Source organism: Mus musculus, chromosome 14 (genome assembly GCF_000001635.26).
Source record: "Mus musculus strain C57BL/6J chromosome 14, GRCm38.p6 C57BL/6J".
In the NCBI taxonomy this organism is placed as follows: domain Eukaryota; kingdom Metazoa; phylum Chordata; class Mammalia; order Rodentia; family Muridae; genus Mus; species Mus musculus.
This window is the reverse complement of record NC_000080.6, coordinates 27,430,487-27,449,881: the sequence shown is the minus strand read 5'-3', so window position 1 is coordinate 27,449,881 and position 19,395 is coordinate 27,430,487. Positions and strand designations below refer to the sequence as shown.

Below are 19,395 nucleotides of genomic sequence, written 5' to 3'. Positions count from 1 at the left end.
AATGAAATTTAATTTCTTTACCTTCATTGGGACCCACATATGTGTCTTTATAAAAGAATGAAGGAGGAATTTTCTGTTTCAAACAATCAATACTCATAACTGTTTCAACATCCAATTTCTCAGGACTGAAAGAAAATATAAGAGCATGTTTGGCATTCCTGTATTTTTAACTCTAGCAATGTTATCAGATACATCATTAAAATATGCTTGATGAGGGGGGGGCAGGGTAAAGAGTGCCGCTGCTCAGTGCTTACAGTCCTGCATACAGAAGGGCCTGAAATCAATCATATAAAGCAGGTGTGGTGGCACTTCCCTGTACTGCCAACAGTTGGGTGGTGGAGAAGGCAGGAGGATCATAAGTTCTAGGTCATCCTATGCTATAAAGTGAACTTGTTGCCAACTGTTACCTGAAACCTTCTCTCAACGACAATAAAATAAATACAGCTGATGGGAAAATATATTTATTAATAGCTCACCTTATTCTAAAGAGGACCTGATACAGGAAGCTCAGGTAAATATATACAGGTAAGTAGCAACTGGCAATATTGCCAACCTTAGATTCTTATGTCAGAAGTTAATCCTACATGCCAATTTTACTAACAAAAAGAGTATATAGTTGTCATTTACAGTTAAATTATGAGCTGGCATAGTTTATCTTTTGGAGATGCAGATTATCAAACCCTAGGGTTGTGTGGTAGGCAAGCATTCCACCATTGACCTACATCTTTAAGCATTTACATCATTTTCTGTGATATTAACAATAAACTTTTAATTCTAATGTATATTACATGAATAGTGCATACATTAACTTACCACATCAAAGCTCTTTTCAACAAAGAAATGTTTAGCCACCACTACCAACCAACCCTTTTTTCTTTTTGCTTTAAAGCAGGATTTCACTATGGTCTGCAGTCTAGAAATCACTATGCAGCCAAGACTGCCTTTGAGCTCAAGATCCCCTGCCTTAGTCTCCTAAGTAGTAGGATTACTAGCTATGTGCCACCAAACATAGATAAGACTGGCCAACTTGAGTCTATTATATAATAAACTGCTAACTAAATCTACATAGAATAAAATTTTAACCTCATCTTTCAGACTTAAAACCATTCAGAATACCACATACATCTGACTAGACACCGTCAAAGTGCTGAACCAGAGCTTGTTTGCTAACAAACTTTCTGAAATTACAAAACCAACTGTTTTAGAAACATGTTTAACATTTGTGTTTAAGTTTTAAACAGACCACAGTAAAATTTAAAATTAACAATAGATAGACAGCAAGCAAGCCAGGAATGGTGGCGCATCCTTAAAATCTATCATACATAAGGTTGAAACAGACTGCCTGGAGTATATTGTGAGTTCCAATCCAGAATGATAGCCTCAAACAAATTTTTTTAAAAAGAAAAAAAAAAAAACAAACAAAAAACTAAAGAAGAAACTGATAGACCCCTTTACTGTCGATTACTATTTTCTTTTTATTTTTTGAAATCTACCTTTTTAGATTATCATGTGAAATAGAGACTGTGTGCATGTGTGTGTCATTATAGTCTGTCCTCACTCCCCTTCCCTCTCATCCTCCCTCTGCCCCTCCCACTGTTTTCTTTTAGTGCAACATACTTACAGCTTGACAGGTAGAAAGGCACGATTGGCGGACCTCAAAGAAATATAACAGAGAAGCTTTCCTTTATTTAAAAGTTGTCCTTTCCACAAGGTATAGTTAAACTTATCTAAACAAAAGAAATAAGAGTCCAGTTGATTGATAACCCAGAAGGTAACATTTACTAGAAATGAAAAGTATCTAGAAATAAGGTTTTAAGTATAAAATAACCACAGAAGTGACATGCCCTTAAGGGAAAGGTTCATATGTTTCTAGTTTGAGGTATGTTTTCCCTTTAACAAAAAAACATTCCAGTTTCAAGGAAGAGCCAATCTGTCTAAGTGCCCCCTTTAAGAAAGCAGAACAAACAATACAGTCATTATTCCAAAGGAGACTATATTAAACCTGATTAATGTCTCCTATCTTCTAGTTGTTTATAATTTGTTCTCATTTTTGTAATAAAGAAACAAAAAACAATACCGTTTAAAATTTTCTTTATCAAAACCAAAACCTCTAGTTCAATTGTAAAACCCAATTTATCTTCCCCCCCCCCCCTCCAATTCAAGTGCTAGAAATTCTGGTCCATCTTCTAAAAGAAGTCCTTATGTTTGAATGATCAAATACTGATGGTACATTTTTAACATGACCTCACCTACTTTATGTTTCATATTTTTATTATGAAAATAAAACAAAACACTTAACTTAATCTTTCACTGTTTATACTTTCAACTTATAAAAGTAAAAAAAAAATAAGACTCTTACCTATGTTTCTATCTGCATTAAAGCTGTTAGATCTACAAATAATTTTTTAAAAAGAAAGGAAAATTATTACTGATTGGAAACAACATGAACGTTAACATTTAGGACCCTGACATACTATCATGTTTGGTGGCTGTTGTCTGTATCCCAGCGCTGCACACGTGCACAGCAAGCGATGGGAACTGAAATCCACCTGCCTCTTCCTCCCAAGTGCTGGGATTAAAGGTGTGAGCCACCATGCTCGGCTGGGAGAGGTTTTAAAAGCTTATTAATTAATATTAAAAAAAAGTGCTGTATCACCAGGGCTTGGTGGCTCATATCAGCACTCCGGAAGCTAAGGCAGGTTCTTCCCACCTAAGCTATTTATAGTAAGCTACAAGCCAGCCAGAACAACTTTATCCATAAAAACAAAAACACAACTAAAGTACCTCTTATCAAGCACATTTGACTTTAAAAACCAATAGCGGTCACCCTAAAAATATGCATCATTAAAGATAAGTAGCTTTTTAAAACAGTAGTTTGAACAGTTATTTTAGGTATGTTTATGAATTAAAAAAGAAAATAAATATCACCTGACTCTTAAAACTAGGAATATCTTTGCATTCAACTAAATATTTCATTGGTTTGGGTAAGATTTTTATAGAAAGTCAATTTTTAAGAGAGCTAAAAACAAAATTTTTCTGTTTGAGGAACTTAGACTCATGAAGCAAAGATGGCTTCAAACTCACTGCATAGCCACAGCTGACCTCCATGTCCCAAGTGCTGGGAGTGCAGGCATATACCACAACCAGTTTAAACTTTTAACTTTTAAAATTGCTATTTATTAAAGTACATATAAATGTTGAAAAGAAAAAAAAGTTCTACAACTTAGCTAGGTGAATCAAATTACACTTTTCATAGTAAGGGTCTATTTTACTTATCATGAATATGAAAACATCTAGTTTATGTCAAAAAAAAGTTGAAGAGGACAATGGTCGCTTCTGAACTACTTCTTTGTGTAAATAAAACTGACTTACCTCAATGGAGACAAAAACTTTGGAGTTTGTACATCATCTTTGTAAGTAAAAGACACAACTGCATACGGACAAACATGTCTTGGTCTTCGTCTTACTTCATCAAAGCCATACTCATAAAAATAATACTAAAAATAAAAAAAGTACAAAATTATCATTTTAGAATAGGAAAGTAGTAGAGAAAATATATTATTTTGTTGATAACATAGAACCATTAGAGCTTGTACACTTGGCTGAAAACAAAAAAGTGTATTTTGTATGCATTTTATGTACCTGATACCAAGCTATCCCAGAAGTTTAGTTCAGAAGAGTTGACAGCAGAAATGTGCAATTAACTTCCTAATAAAAATACTGTAAGGGGCTGGAGAGATGGCTCAGAGGGTAAGAGCACTGACTGCTCTTCCGAAGATCCTGAGTTCAAATCCTAGCAACCACATGGTGGCTCACAGCCACCCGTAATGAGATCTGATGTCCTCTTCTGGTGTGTGTGAAGTCAGCTACAGGGTACTTACATATAATAATTAATAAATCTTTAAAAAAATACTGTAAAATGAAGCCTAAGCTAGGTCACCCCAGAAAAAGTAAAATACTAATGCTAAAACTTCAACCAATATCAAATATCATTTTCTGTGTTAGTACAAAAGGCAAAACAAAACTGGAACTCAACTGTGAAAACTGAAGCAAAGGAGGTGTGCAAAAGACTACACATGCATGTGAATGTTCAAGCAGATTATCTTACTACTCACAAGCCTCTTCCCTTCCCCTGGTCACGACAGTCATCACGCTGGCTAGCAGAAAACTGATTTCTATTTTAGTTTTTTTTTTCTTAAGTATTTATTTATTTTATGTGTAGGAGTACACTGTTGCTGTCTTCAGACACAGCAGAAGAGGGCATCAGATTCCATTACAGATGGTTGTTGGAAATTGAACTCAGGACCTCTGGAAGAGCAGTCAGAGCTTTTAACTGCTGAGCCATCTCTCCAGCCCCCTGATTTCTATTTTAAAAGAATGTCTGAGTCAATAAACCAAGTCCTTTTCCCTGGGAAATTACTGATTTTAACAATGTTGTTTCTCTCAAACTTCTTCTAAAACACTTTTTAAAATATATATATAAAGCTCTGGTTTACAAGTTCTAGAGAACTCAGTAACTAACTTCAAGTCTACCAGTAACACTATTATCTAAAAGTAGTGAACTGAGGAAGCTCCTGATGTCTTACATAATACAATTTTTCTTAAAATACCCAGCCATATGTCTTATCCACTAAGATACCTTAATAAGGAGCCAAACTTCTCCACAAGTACTGCAGAAAATTTTTGTTATTCTGTTTAAGAACATTTGCCTACATATATGTCTGTCTCAAAAAAGAGGCCATCTGAGCCCTTGGAACTGGAATTAAGGCATTTGTGAATTGCCATTTGGTGCTGACAAACAAATTCAAGTCCTTTGGAAGAGCAGCCAATGCTCTTAACTGATTTGCCATCTGTCCAGCCCCAACAAAAATTTCTGATGAGTATTTACTTCTAGGTTCAGCATACAATGCAAGAGAACAATGCCCATAGTTAGACATCTTACGCTGCCAAGTAAAAATCCCAGAGGAAGAATGGATTACATCTTGTTGAATCATTCGCCAAGGGGTCCCACAGACCTATCCAAATATCACAGGCTATTGCCATGGTTACTGGTTGCCCTATACAACCTGACAGTAAGGCCCTACCACTGAAGACAAGGAAGAATGGAGCTGGTGCCTAACTAAGAGCGTTAGCTCTATGAACACACACACATACTGTCTATCGTGCTAGGAAGCAGTCAGCAGAGCAACAGAGGAGAGAAGTAATCATCAGCATGTGACCAACAGCAACCGGCCAGCCTGCAAGAGATGCTAGTGTAACAGTAGCATAAATGGTAGTTACAAATGGAATAACCCAACATTCTTCAGTTTGATTTACAGTACATCCATGAAATGGAGCCCCGTCACTGCTAAAGTGGCCAAGAATCTGAGACTAAACAGGTCATGGGCTGTAATCGAAAAACTAGAACTCTTATTCTGCGAACCGAACATATTAATAAAATAAAATCCCTCTTAGTGACCTACTGCTATACATCAGAGCATCACTCAACCCTCACAAGACAAGCTTCTTGCAGTACATGACAATTTAATTAACAGAGATCCACAATGTACAGAGAATGACTTTGTGGGACTCAGTCCTAAATGGGATGTCTTTATCAAAGCCCTCCTTCCTCAAGGCTCAAGGATCTATCGGAAGAGGACACAGAAAGACTTGAAGAGCCAGAGAGGAAGAAGATTCCAAGGAAACAGCATTATCTAGCTACAACAAAACTGATACACATATGAAATCAGGGAGACTGTTAGCATATAAAAGAGATTGGCAGCATATAAAACATCCACACAAATCCACAGATAATATCCCAGCATGAAGAAAGGGAAGTAGACACAAAGTACTACCACTAAGAAACTATTTGCAAATGATATCTGACAGAAAAGGGGAAATCAATTTTCTCTGATGAAGCAACACTATGTATTATTATAACAACCATACTCCAAGGCAGGCACCATGCCTATCTGGGAGTAGCTGTCCAACACAAAACAGTCTGTGCTTTTTGTATGCATTTTGTTTGGGTTTGGTATTTTCTGTCTTACTTGGTTTTTTTCTTTTATCTTATTTTATTTTATTTTTTTGAGAAAGAAAATGGACTTGGGTGAATAGGGAAGAGGAAAAGATCTGAGAGAAATTGGGGGAACGAAAAGACTGCTTATGTTTTAAAGTATAAATTTTTAAAATAACATTATTTTAATAGACAGTAGGTCACTACTTTTAACAAATATCTTTTACATACTTGTTATGGGGGGAAGCTCATGAGGCTTCAACCCTAGATACAACTACAAGCAACTAAGGAATGCTGAGAACAAGAAAAATAGTCTTTCCTAGCATTCAAGATTCTCCCAAGCCTCAGGAGGCTGAGACAAGAGGATGATGATTTTGAGGTCAACCTAAGCTATAAAACAAGACCCAGGATAAGGAAAAAAAAAAAAAAAGCCAGACAAGGAAAAAGGGAGTACCAGGAAGGAGGAGCCCAAGACTAGCTTCCAGTATATAGCAAGTTTGAGACCAGGATGGACCTAAATAAGACCTGGGATCAAAAAATAGCCTAGTGTTGTGGCACACATCTTTAATCCCAGCACTTGGGAGGTTGACCCAAGAGAGATCTCTCAGTGAATTTGAAAACAGTCCAGCCTACATCGTGAGTTTCAAGCCAGCCAAGACTACATAGTGAGACCTTGTCTCAAAAACCCAGAAATAAACATCAACAAAAAGCCACGCTTGTCAGTATAGGCCTTTAATAGCAGCACTAAAAAGGCAGAGGCAGGCAGATTGAGTTCAAAGTCAGCCTGATCTACATAAAGAGTTCTAATATATGTACTGAGACCTCTCAAAATTTTTTTTAGAAAAGAGAACAAAACTACATATGTTTTTAAGATAAGGCTTAAAAATATACTAAGTCTGCATTCCAATAAATCCATAGAACATAGAGTTGTGAAGTAAGATAGCCAAGGGGCTTGACCTTTACTTTGAAAAACAAATGGTATTCACCAACAAGGTATTTCTAAGGCCCTGAAAGGCAGGCATTCCAAGAGGTGCGGCAATGAGATGGTTCAGTGGTTAACATTGCTTGCTTGTTTGACCATGAAGACCAGAATTTAGGTCCCAGTACCCTCTTAACAAGCCAGGTGAGTATCCTGTACCTCCAACTCTGATCTGATCCCCTTTTCTTCCAGACCCCAAGCCTACAAATGCAAGCTCCTGTATCAGCACACAAAAAGACAGACAGACACACATAAATCTTTCACATTAAATGGATCCAAGTACATACCTGAGTAAGCTCATAGGCTCTATATGCCAAGAGGGATGTAATTCTACTGGCATTTTTAGACACATGACATTCATGTTTTGGGGTAGGGTCCAAAGCATTTTTACTTAACATGGATTCCAAGCTTTTTACACTGAGAGGGTCATAAATACTCTTTATTTTACCCTAAAATAAAAAAAATTTTTAAGTGTCCACTTAACATGATTTTTACTATATGCTATAAAGAAGAAATACAAGTGCTATTAAACTGTTAACCTACTTACATCACCAACATGTTACTCTTTTTTTTCATTCTTTCATTTGGAAAATGGAGGTGGAAGAGAGGGGGATGCTGGCAGTGACATAGCTCAGCAGGTAAAACCACCAAACCTGATAACCTGAGGTTTTGAGTTGTAATTATCCGCAAGGCTGAAGGAAGAACTAACACCCCCAAGCCCCAAGCCTTCCTCTGATCTTCACATGCATCCTGTGGCATGTGTACCCCAACACATACATAATTATTAAATGAAGATAATCTAAAGACAGCAACTCTTCATACACTACCAAATATAGGCTTTTAACTCAAACTCCTAAAGTCATGTCACTTAAAATTAAAGTCCAAGTTAAATGTTGCCTTTTCTATGTACAAATACAAGTTAAAATTACCTTCATGATTTTAAAAATAACAACATCGCCTACTGCCCCAGCCTCCAAAGGATTAGCCTGTAAGAGATCTGCATACCTACAAAGATAGATACCTAAAAGAAAAAAATAATTTGAATGTGAACAATCAAGTTTAATTTTTAAAAAAATCAAATTATTTAACCAATAATAAAAGGAATAGGAGGTATGACAACTTTTTAAAAGCAATACTAAAGACAACATCCAGAGTAAAATATAAAATTAGTATAATTTTTCAAAATCATAAAACATTTTAAATAGTAACATTTGATCAATTCAAAGTATTTAAAATCAGAAACAAAGAAATAAAACCAGTGTTTTATTTCAGAACTTAATACTAGTCTCCTTATTTGAAAATATGAAAAGCATACTAATTTAATTAGTGACTATAGGTATACTGCAATTAGGATTTTAAATGGCAACTTAATAGTTAAGTACAAATGAGAAACAAGAAAAATTACCCATGGAAGGACTGCCAAGAACTGTTATTTTGGATTGGCCCACCTGCAATCCTTTTTCACATATGCTCTGAACCTATGTAAACAAAACATTTCAGTTTAAAATCAAATTAACAAGAAAAGTTAATTTTTAAAACTTCAAAATTTTATCTTCTAATCTATAATTACAAAATTTTCACACACAGATCTCAGCTAACTAGTAAGTATCAATGTAAAACTGGCTTAAATTTCTAAGGTTATCCTATCAAAAATTCATTTTTCTTTATGCTACTTGTCAGATATCCTCACCTGCAAAAGAGAATTAAGACCAGCAAAATATTCTTAGTTATGTGAATTATGTACTTGTGTGTGGCAGTGCTCTGAAACACCAGAAGGGGGCAATAGATTCTCTGGAGCTGACTTAGAGGTGCTTTGTGAGCTGACCAATATAGTCAGTTGCTAGAAACTGAACTCAAGTCCTCTTGAAGAGCAGCAAGTGCCTTAATGTCTGAACCACCTCTCTAGCCTCAAGCAAAACATTTTTAAAAAAACATAGAATCAACATTATATAAGAGAGTCTTGTTTTCATTTAAAAAAAAAAAAGTTTTTATTCTAGGGGAAAAAAACAGACATGATCAGAGAAACAATAATTACATTTGAAAAAGAAATTACAAAACATAATTTGCCCTTCTGAATTATTTGTTCTACTTATACATTAATAAAAACGTTAGGTTACAGGGAATGTCTATAACCCCAAAAGACTGGCAGCAAGATGCCTCTAAGTTCAAGGAAAGACAACCTGAAATGCATAGCAAGTCACCCCCTGCATCCCCCCCCAAAACAAACAAACAAACAAACAAACAAACAAACAAGAGCTAGTGAGATGGGTCAGTGGTTAAGAGCTCATACTATTCTGCTGGAGAATTCACCCTGAATTCCCGGCACTCATGTCAGGAGGATCACTAACTATTGCCTGTAACTCTAGCTTCAGGAGAGTCAACACTTACCCAAACTAATGCGCACATACTTTATTAAAAATAAAGATAAATCTTAAAAAATAAACAAGGGTATATAAAGTGAATAAAGAAACAAATTAATGAAATAAAATAAACAACTAGTAGGATGCTTAGTAAGTAAAGGCACCACCACCAAGACTGGCAACTTGAATTCAACATTCTCACTCTCCTCCCCCTCCATGGAAAACAGAAGAAAAGATTACCTTATCCTTATCAAAAGAATAATTAGGAAACAAATCACTTACAATGGAAACAGAATTATCTCACCTGGTACCGATCAACCATGAGAAATGCATAAGATTCTGAAAGTTCCTTATCTAAACGACCATCAAACTTCAATTCTCTTCTCTTTTCTGTAAACTAAAAAAAAAAAAGAAAGAAAATTAAATAAATCTGCTTAACTACTTAACGTGATTGTTTCATTATGCTGTGAATTAAAGAAATTTTTCTAATAAATAACAAAGCTACCAAAAATCTCTGTTTCTGCTATTCAATCTTCATTTTATTCCTTTCCATCTTAAGTCCCAACACATAGAATAGTCATAAGTATCTAGGTATTCACCAATGTTAGCTAATTTTCTATTAAAAATTTACTATATCCCTAATTTCCCCCAAGAATTATTAATTTTTTTCATCTTTTTATCTCCCACTTTACATGGCATACTGAATATAATAGTTTATTCATGCCAGATACAGTGGCACTTAAAGCCAGCAGTCTGGAGGCTGAAGCAGGAAGATCCCCCAGTGTTCAAGGGCAGCCTCTGCTACAGAACTACTATTGCATACTAGTCAAGTACTCTAAACTCCTGGATTTACTTTGAGATTCAAACACGTATCTATTTAAACGACAAAATAGCTAGCATTTCTGTATCTGTATTCAGGCTGGCTCAATTATGTAACTTCAGATAAATTTCCATGCACAATTAACAAATAACCCCTACTATACCATGAAACTACATTAAACCGTCACATTTTTATTTTCTTTAGGAACTGTAACAGTGCCCTTCAGGAAGATTTTCAAAGTTAAATTTTAGTAGTACATCATTAAACCAATTGGCATAAAAACGAAACTTTGTAATATTTCACATCGATTACAAAGCAATAAATAGTAAAGAGTCTAAAGTTCCATTTGTGTGTTACCTAAGAATTATACATGCTGGATTTTCCTATATTAAATTCAAAGAACATCTAATTTGCATATAAGTATTCATTGTCAACTTTGTACATACTTTTTTTCAGAAAAATTTCTATTGCGGATGTGTGAGGGGTACCACAACAACTTGCCTTTACAAGTACAACTCTTGGAAAGCTGATACAGGAGGATTACTTTAAGTTTAAAGTCAACCTGACCACTCAGTAAATTCTAAGCTATTCTGGACTAGGATAAAACCCCCATCTTTAAAAAAAAAAAAAAAAATGTATAAACCTAAAAGAAAAAAAAATAGAAAAAAAAACTTAATTGTAAATTTACAACTAAGTACTCTATAGTAAACTATGCCTATGTGGATGACTTATTTCAGGATTCTGGGTAACTACACATTAGTAACAATTTAACACAGTAGATAAACAGAGTGGGGATGTATTTCAGAGGTAGAGCACTTGTTGAGACTTGAGTCAGACCCTGGTTTAATTCCTAGCACCAAGAAGATATTTTCACCTTTTAAGTTACCTTTCCTTAAAAAAAAAAAAAAAAAAAAAAAAAAAAAAAAATGCATTTCTACAAAGAAAGGAAAAGAAAAGACTTCTTCCCCAGGCTAAATACATACCTCTTTTTCCAAAAGTTCATTATGTATCAAGCAAGCTCGTCTATAGTTAAAATATGTTACTGATGATGGTTCAAGGTAAGATGAATGGAGAATATTTAAAACATCTTCAAATTCTCGAGACCCTGGAGTTAATGGCTGGAAAAGAGCTATTAAAAAAAAACAAGAACAAAGAGAAACAAAAATAAACAAATTCTAAGATTATTCTATCATAAATGTAGGTTTTCTGACCAAAGGCCCCAACAGTTACTTTATGGCATGCAAGAGTTATTATTAGCACTCACTAAAGACAACCAACTACATGGCACAACAGGTGACTAGCTTGCTGCACAGACCTGACCAGAGTTGGATCCCTAATATCCTTGCAAAAAGTTGTCCTCTGTCCTCCACTTGCATAACCATGTGTAGATAGATGTACATGCATTCACAGCACACAAATTATTTTTGTAACTCACTGAAGAAAAATTAAGACTTACCTAGACTAACTAGTTCCTTTAAACAATGATGACCTGGCCTCAGATACAAAAAGTTATGGTTTTATAAACCTCAAGGATATAAATTAATCCTTATAATGTATAACATATTAATTATAATTCTTATAATATAAATTAATCTAAATTGCTTAAACCTTCATAAGGACCTATGCATGCACTCAACTTGTCTCAATTCCTATTTACACTGCACTGAAAAAGCATGTTTAAGACTATGGCAGTCAAACAACTATAAAGATTTACCATAAATAAAAGCTAAAATCTAACACAGTAGCTCATGTCTATAATTCCTATAAACCAAACTTTGTAATTTTTCACATCCATTACAAAGCAATGAATAATAAAGATCTAAAGTTCCATTTGTGTATTACCTCACATTACATTTGAAAAAGAAATTACAAAAATTTGTTTTAAAAGGCAGAGATAAGAGGATAATCAAAAAAAGAGGAGGGTAATCAAAACTTTGAGGCAGACTAGTCTAATAGAATAAGGTCCAGGTCAGCCAGGGCTTTAAAGTTAAAGTAATATACAGTACTCAAATAGCTTTATTATCAATAAAAAATAGAACATTTAAGTATCAAATGCTAAGATGAAGGGTTTTGAGCCAAGCCAGAATCTTTTTTTGTTTGTTTTTGTTTTTGAAAACAGCATTTCTTTGTGTAGTCCTGAAACTCACTCTGTAGATCAGGCTGGCCTTGAACTGAGAGATCCCAAATGCCAGGATTAAGGGTATGTACCGCCTTATCCTAGCTACTTGATGGCTAAGTAAAGAGAAAGTTCAAGGGTGGACTGAAAAAAACTAGTGAGGCTTGTCTTCAAAACAAAAAAAAGTAATACAACATTTTTCTAGCATGTTTCAAAAACTAGGTGCAATGCCCAATACTAGCAAACTGCAAAAGAGTTGTAGAGCTATACAGTAAAAACTGAAACACCAGATTTATCATTTACTGACTTTGTAGCAGATGAGATATATATAACTTAAAAGCCCAGTTCGTTGTAAAATGCAAAACTGCAGTTCTCCTAATAACTATTATATGCCAAATACATTATGTAAGGCAGGGCAATGAGAGGGGCCATGACGGGCTAAGCAAGGCAGACTCCATGACAGGCTCCGAACTGACATTCTTAAGAACTAGGCCTAAGTTTCTCTTTCCTAATACTAAACAAGTCCAAAACAAGTCAAATGCCAAGAAAAACCACCCCTTGAGGGCAACCAATCAGGAGCTGCTCTAACACCTGACCTGAGCCTAGTTAATTAGCAAACGTTCCAGAAAGTACCCCAAACTCCCCAGAACCTTGACCAATCCCAATGATACCCACACCCTGAAAAATAGAGCCAACCAACTGAGGTAAAGAAAGGCAAAAGGTCACCCACTCCTCCCTGGTCCCCTACCAGGCTTTAAAACAGAGCCTGTAAACTCACTCAACATCTCCATTTTGGTATATGGAGATCCCTGTGTGCTGGTAATTTCTGCACAATAAACAACACTCTTTGCCTTTGTGTACATATTTGAGTCTGGGGTACCATTCTTTGGTGAATCACAGGCCCTTACAACAAAAGTACTAAGCAAAATGGAGTAGCTGTGCACAGTTAACACAATTAAGTTTGTATCCCTTGTGTTTTCACCAGTCTACAGTCCATTTAATGTTCTCTGGTACAAGTTCTCACTGGGCAGCCAAGTCTAACCTCAAGTCCTTCTTTCAAAGTCTCCCATATACTGGAAATACAAGCATGTGCCACCACAACTGGCTCAAATTTGTGTGTGCATGCATGAACATGAGTACACTCATGACAGGATGTACATCTAGAGGTCAGAGAACAACCATCACATGGTTCTCTCAGTCAACTATGGTTCTAGGAATCAAACTCAAGCTTAGATATCAAGTGTTTTACCAGCAGAGACAGCTCTCTGGCACCGGAATTCTTATAACACTAAATCATTTAACCTATTTGGTTTAATTATCAAGCATGGTGGAACATGCCTTTAGTTACACATTCAGGAGAAAAGAAGTAGCAGATCTCTGAGTTTGAGGCCAGTTTGATCTAGAGATTGAGTTCCAGGCCAGCCAAGGCTACACAGTAAGATCCCATCTCAAAACAAACAATGACAACAAAAAAATTTGTCCTAATAACCTGAAATTTTAATACATGAAATTTTTCATTTAATAAATTTCAAAAACCAAATCTGTACATATAAACTTTCCCCAAATTTAAAAAAAAAAAGCCTATATTTTTTTCCAAGACATTTCAAGGTCAATAAATATTAAAAGTAACCCTTGGGTTCCACTGAAAATACTGTTGTACATACATTTATATTTTGACACAAGGTCTTACACAAAACGTTTATAATAGTCTGAGATTCACTATGCATCCTAGGCTGACCTCAAACATGTCATCTTCCAGTTTCAGCTTCCCACGTACTAGAATTGTAAGCATGTGCCACCATCGCTCAACTTTATACTTAGAAGTATGCCATGGAAAAGATAACTGTAAATAAGCTGCTTTACTATATTTTCATTTTTATTAGACTATAAAGGATACAATGTCAAATGACATATCCATTCCTTTTTGGGAGTTGGGGGCAGGTTCAAGTCAGGGTCCCTCCATGTAGCCCTGGCTATCCTGGAACTCTAAACTAGGCTAGCCTCAAACTCAGAGATCCCTCTACATCTGCCTCTGCCTCCTGAGTGCTGGGATTAAAGGCATGGGCTGCCACTACCCCCTGGTGACATATCTGGATCTTTAACTAACTAGGCATGTATCACAATAGTAGCTCTAAAAATTAAAAGTGATTTGGATTACATGTTATTATAACAGTGTGTGCTAGCCAATGTGTACCTACTTTAAGACTGGATATATACAAGCATCCTGAGGAATAAAGTCAACATAGTTACTATAATACAACTGAAAAAATAAAAGTGGCTGGTGAGATGGCTGTGTAATCGTGATGATAACCTGAGTTTGGATCCCTGGAAGCTACATAAAAAGGCAGGTAAGTACATAAAAAGTACCTAAGAAGCTGGTAAAGTACAAGCCAGATGCCGAAGTTCAAGGACAGCCAGGGATAGACACAGAGAAACCTTGTCTTGGGATGAGGGAGAGTAAGAAGATAGCTAGTGATAGAAGTCAATGGTTGAGTACTTGCCCTGAGTTCCATCCCTTCAGCCATACCCACATAACATACACACAAAAAGAATTGACATTTAAGCAGTTGGATATAGGTCAAAAAATAGCATATTTCTTTAATCAAAAGAACATTTTCCTCCATTATTTTTGACTAATTTATTTTGTGTCAGTGTAGTTCTTATATACTATATATACATGATATGCTAAACTTTAAAAAGCAAGGGGTACCCATTATTTTTGACTAATTTATTTTGTGTCAGTGTAGTTCTTATATACTATATATACATGATATGCTAAACTTTAAAAAGCAAGGGGTACTGCCATCAAAACATGTAAACAGTCAGAATGTAAGCTTTCAGATCTAAAAGTAACTATAACTTAAGTAGCCAATGGATGGGACTAAATGTTTCTCAGTAGTAGAGCATTTGCCTGACAAGCAAGAAGTCATAAGTTCTACCCCCAGAACCACAAGAGCACCACAAAGAATACCAGCTGAATGTGGTAGATATATCCATAATTGCAGCATTTAGAGGGCTGAGACAGACGCTCCAAAAGTTACAGGCAAGCTCATAGAATAGTACTGCTGTCAGCTCTAATAAGAGAAGCTTCATTTTGTACCAGGTGACTGTTAAAGCAGAGAATAAATGACTGCTGAATGCTAATCATAAGTGGAACACCTGTCACTCCCCCAACATTTAGCAACAGTGGATAAGAATAGTCTGGATACCTAGAATGTACAAGTTGGTGAAAAGGTGTGTATGTGTAACTTCCAGACAAGGCATGGCTACTAACTCAAAAGTTGTGATTGCCTTTTTGATTGCCTATGCATGATCTACACAAGACTGAGAAGGAATGATAGACCTCCATTCCTCTCTGAAGATTTATACCATTAATGGTTGATGCAGGGGGAGATTCTCTTCTGTGGTGTAGACTGGGGTGCCATGCTGTAAATAACCCTAAACACCACCAATACCCCCTCCCCAAAAAGTTGGGAACCAGTTGGGATTAGTAAGTGGGAGAGCTGAAAAGATGGCTCAAGAGATTAAGAATACTGGCTAGTCTTCCAGGAGACATTGGTTTAAGTTTAGTTCCCAGCACCCACATGGCAGCTCACAACTATAACTCCAGTTCCAAGGTGTTCAGAGGAGCATTAAAAGCAGGTTAATGGGGTTATGATGACATCATGAAGATGTCATATGAAACCCATAACCCATTACTGTATATAATAGATGCTAATAAAAAATAATTTAAAAAAAAGTACAAAGCCAGCCTGAACTACAGGGAGAAAATGAAATAATTAGCAAAGTGGCTAGTGACCAAACTTGGTCTGTAATTCTGAGTCCAAGGCTGGTATCTACCGGCCTTAATTACCATTTACAGTGTGACTCCATTTGTTCTTAACTGATTTGTAAATGGCTCTATCTAAAAAATTACTACCTGACAATGTTTTAAGAATGTGTTAAGGCTGGAGAGATGGCTCAGCGGTTAAGAGCACTGACTGCTCTTCCAGAGGTCCTGAGTTCAATTCCCAGCAACCACATGGTGGCTCACAACCATCTGTAATGGGGTCTGGTGCCCTCCTCTGGTGTGTCTGAAGACAGCTACAGTGTATTCACATACATAAAATGAATAAATCTTACAAAAACAAAACTTCAATCTTCGCGGGAACTGGAGAGATGGCTCAGCGCTTAAGAGCACTGACTGCTCATCCAAGGTCCTGAGTTCAAATCCCAGCAACCACATGGTGGCTCACAACCATCCATAATGAGAATTGACACCCTCTTCTGGGGTGTCATCTAAAGACAGCTACAGTGTACTTACATATAATAATGAATAAATCTTTAAAAAAAAAAGAATGTGTTATATCTCGCCGGGCATAGTGGCACACGCCTTTAATCCCAGCACTCAGGAGGCAGAGGCAGGCAGATTTCTGAGCTCGAGGCCAGCCTGGTCTACAGAGTGAGTTCCAGGACAGCCAAGGACTACACAAAGAAACCCTGTCTCAAAAAAAAAAAAAAAAAGAATGTGCTATATCTCTACATCAATATTGAATGAACACAGCATTGTTAGTAACAAATACACTGGCATAAGTCAACATGGACCAGTACAAATATGAAATTTCCTGCCCAGGTTTACGTCTATGTAGAAAAATTACTGCTTTCAAAATCCAGTTATCCATTCCAACTAAAACACCATGACTTAAAAAGACAACTGCAGAATCAGGTCCAATCCCAGCAACTGAGGAGTTGGAGGCAGGAAGTAAATCCATCCCAGTTACACAGTAAGACCTGGTCCACTTCTTTCTTTTTTTTTAAAGACAACTGCAAATTTTGTTAGAAAAGATGACTATCTTTTAGAAAGTGTATCATTAGTCTATCCCAAGAACTTTGGAGAGAAATACTGTCAAATTCAACTATCAAGTTTAATTTACTTTTGATGACACACTAGATATAGAAGAATAAAACATGGTGATCCATCTACAGGCCAATTCAATTTTTGTGGCTCTCTAAACTACAACATACATAATCAGTAAAATATGAGTATTTATCCCTAGGTCTTCCCTCCCACTCTTGGGAGTTCTATCTATAAATAAATCTGTATTTGCTCTGAAAAAAACTTAAAATACAAAACCTTCTAAAACATATAATCTGCCATTACTTACAGTGAACATAATCTTTCCATCTCAAAATTCTCCCCAAGGTTGAATATATGCTAAACTTTGCAATTTCACAACTGGTCAAATAAAAAGCTAACTTAAATTCTAGATTATAAAGCCACTCGTGGCGGTGTTAGGAGGCTAAAGTAGTAGTATCCAAGTTTTGAGTTTGAGGCCAGCTTGGAATTCACAGGGAGCATGGGGGAGGAGGGAGCATTCATCTCTGTTTTCTGATTACAGATGTTTTGTCATGTGATTATCTGCCAGGCTTGTGCTGTTATGACTTCTCAGCATAATCAACTATACCCTGAAACTGTGAGCCAAAATAAACCCTGCCTCCCTAAATAAAAATATAATTTAGACTATTAGGAATAACCTCACTAGAGTTGAGTAGTTCCAAGTTGTCTATACATGTTCAAATTCCATTTATTAAGTGACAAGTGACTTCTCAGTACTTCAGTTTTTCTGTAAAATGGACATATACCTACCACAAAGAATCGTTGAGATGTAATTATGTACAAAGAGCAATGTCTACAACCTATCAAGTACAATATTGCTTGCCAGTATACCACTAAAATGGCAGCATTTAGATATCATGCTATTGTCATCAAGGAAACTTTCAAGAGCTGGACAAGTTCCTATTTCTGTGAAACTTTAGCACTTAGGAAACTTGAGACAAGAGGATGGCTGCATGTTTGATGGCAGCATGGCCTATAAATTATACTGAATGGTATTTTAAGAAATTGTTTAAAAATTAACATCCAAACTTTAAGTTTCACCAGAAAACAGTTAAGACTGGTAAATCTATAAAAAAAAATTTTTATACTAGCAAGTCAGATGACCATTAGTACCAAGCTAAATCCTAAACATACTTTCAAACCTTCTCATCAATGATGGAAGGAAACTTAACAGTCTCTATACTATTTTGTTTTCCTTCCAACCATTTGTTCTGTGTTGCACACTATATCCAATTAAGTGATGTTTAAAGAGAGAGAGAGAGACAGACAGACAGAGACAGGTAAGGCTGGTATTGCTTATTTTCAATCCCAGCACTCTGAAGAGAACGGTAGGTGGATCTCTGTGAGTTCCAAGGCAGCCAGGACTATGTAAAAGGCTGTAAGGCTGTCTTTAAAAAAAAAAAAAAAAAGGAAAAAGACTCTTGTAACTGTTCTAAAGTGACAATGTTTTTAACTATAAAATTGAAATTCAAAGACTAACTTCTCCCAATTTAGAATAAAATCTGAGATGGGTAAAATAGTTACTTGAAAGCGCTGTATTAATAGATCATGATATCACCTGTAATTCCACCTAGCAGGAAGGCTGAGACAGGAGCATTTCAAGTCGAAGGGCTGAACAACTTAAGGAGATTCTATTATTTGGTTTTTGTAAAGTTTTGATTTGACCCTATTATGTACTATTTGAACAACTGCTGCCTGATTTACAGTAAGATATTAAGAATTATTTTCAGTAAAAATTTAAAAAAACCCTACCATGTTTTTCTAACTACAACCTCCCTTACAATTGAGAAAGTAAAAATCATATCCCTAGGCAAAATGGAAACTATCTCATTTCCCCCAAGGAATACATCAGACTCCACGGAAAAAGCAGCTAAGGTTTATACTCCCTAATTCCCTGTGCCACTTTTAGTATGTTCAAGGGCAGTCATTTTAGAGCAACTTCTGGATTTGGCTTATGAAATTTAAGAAGTACATACTACCTTACTAAATTTTCAAACAGAATCCTAAAGGACTCTAAGCCAGTTTTCTGGTCCCTTTTTAAAGTCTTGTTTTAATGATTTGTTCAAAGCCTTAGTCATTTAAAATCCAAAATAGGATGTCAAAAAGGTTTGATACAGCTTGAAACTGTTAAGCCCTTACTACATTATGAGGCCCTACTTAAAAGTACTTCTCACCTTTTCTACCAACTGGCGGTTGGGGATGAGTATCTAACTTTTCTTGTATCAGCACAGCCATACACACCTTAACGA

The 19,395-nt window shown here is 35.9% G+C and overlaps 1 protein-coding gene across 6 annotated transcripts in view; it reads right to left on the bottom strand.

The window, feature by feature from the left end:
- The window catches only part of Tasor (transcription activation suppressor), a 59,882-nt gene that overhangs the window by 33,674 nt on the left and 6,813 nt on the right, over window positions 1-19,395 (bottom strand). For all 6 annotated transcript variants that reach the window (XR_383158.4, XR_383159.4, XM_017315961.2 and 3 more), the window contains exons 2-10: window positions 11,138-11,283; window positions 9,639-9,731; window positions 8,380-8,452; window positions 7,904-7,995; window positions 7,262-7,423; window positions 3,373-3,497; window positions 2,360-2,391; window positions 1,622-1,727; window positions 22-125 (exon numbers count right to left, since the gene is read on the bottom strand). Coding sequence is in view for 4 of the 6 variants with exons in the window: in XM_017315961.2 (XP_017171450.1) it covers window positions 22-125; window positions 1,622-1,727; window positions 2,360-2,391; window positions 3,373-3,497; window positions 7,262-7,423; window positions 7,904-7,995; window positions 8,380-8,452; window positions 9,639-9,731; window positions 11,138-11,283 (933 nt within the window). In the remaining 2 variants the exon portion in view is untranslated. The remainder of the gene's footprint in view (window positions 1-21; window positions 126-1,621; window positions 1,728-2,359; window positions 2,392-3,372; window positions 3,498-7,261; window positions 7,424-7,903; window positions 7,996-8,379; window positions 8,453-9,638; window positions 9,732-11,137; window positions 11,284-19,395) is intronic.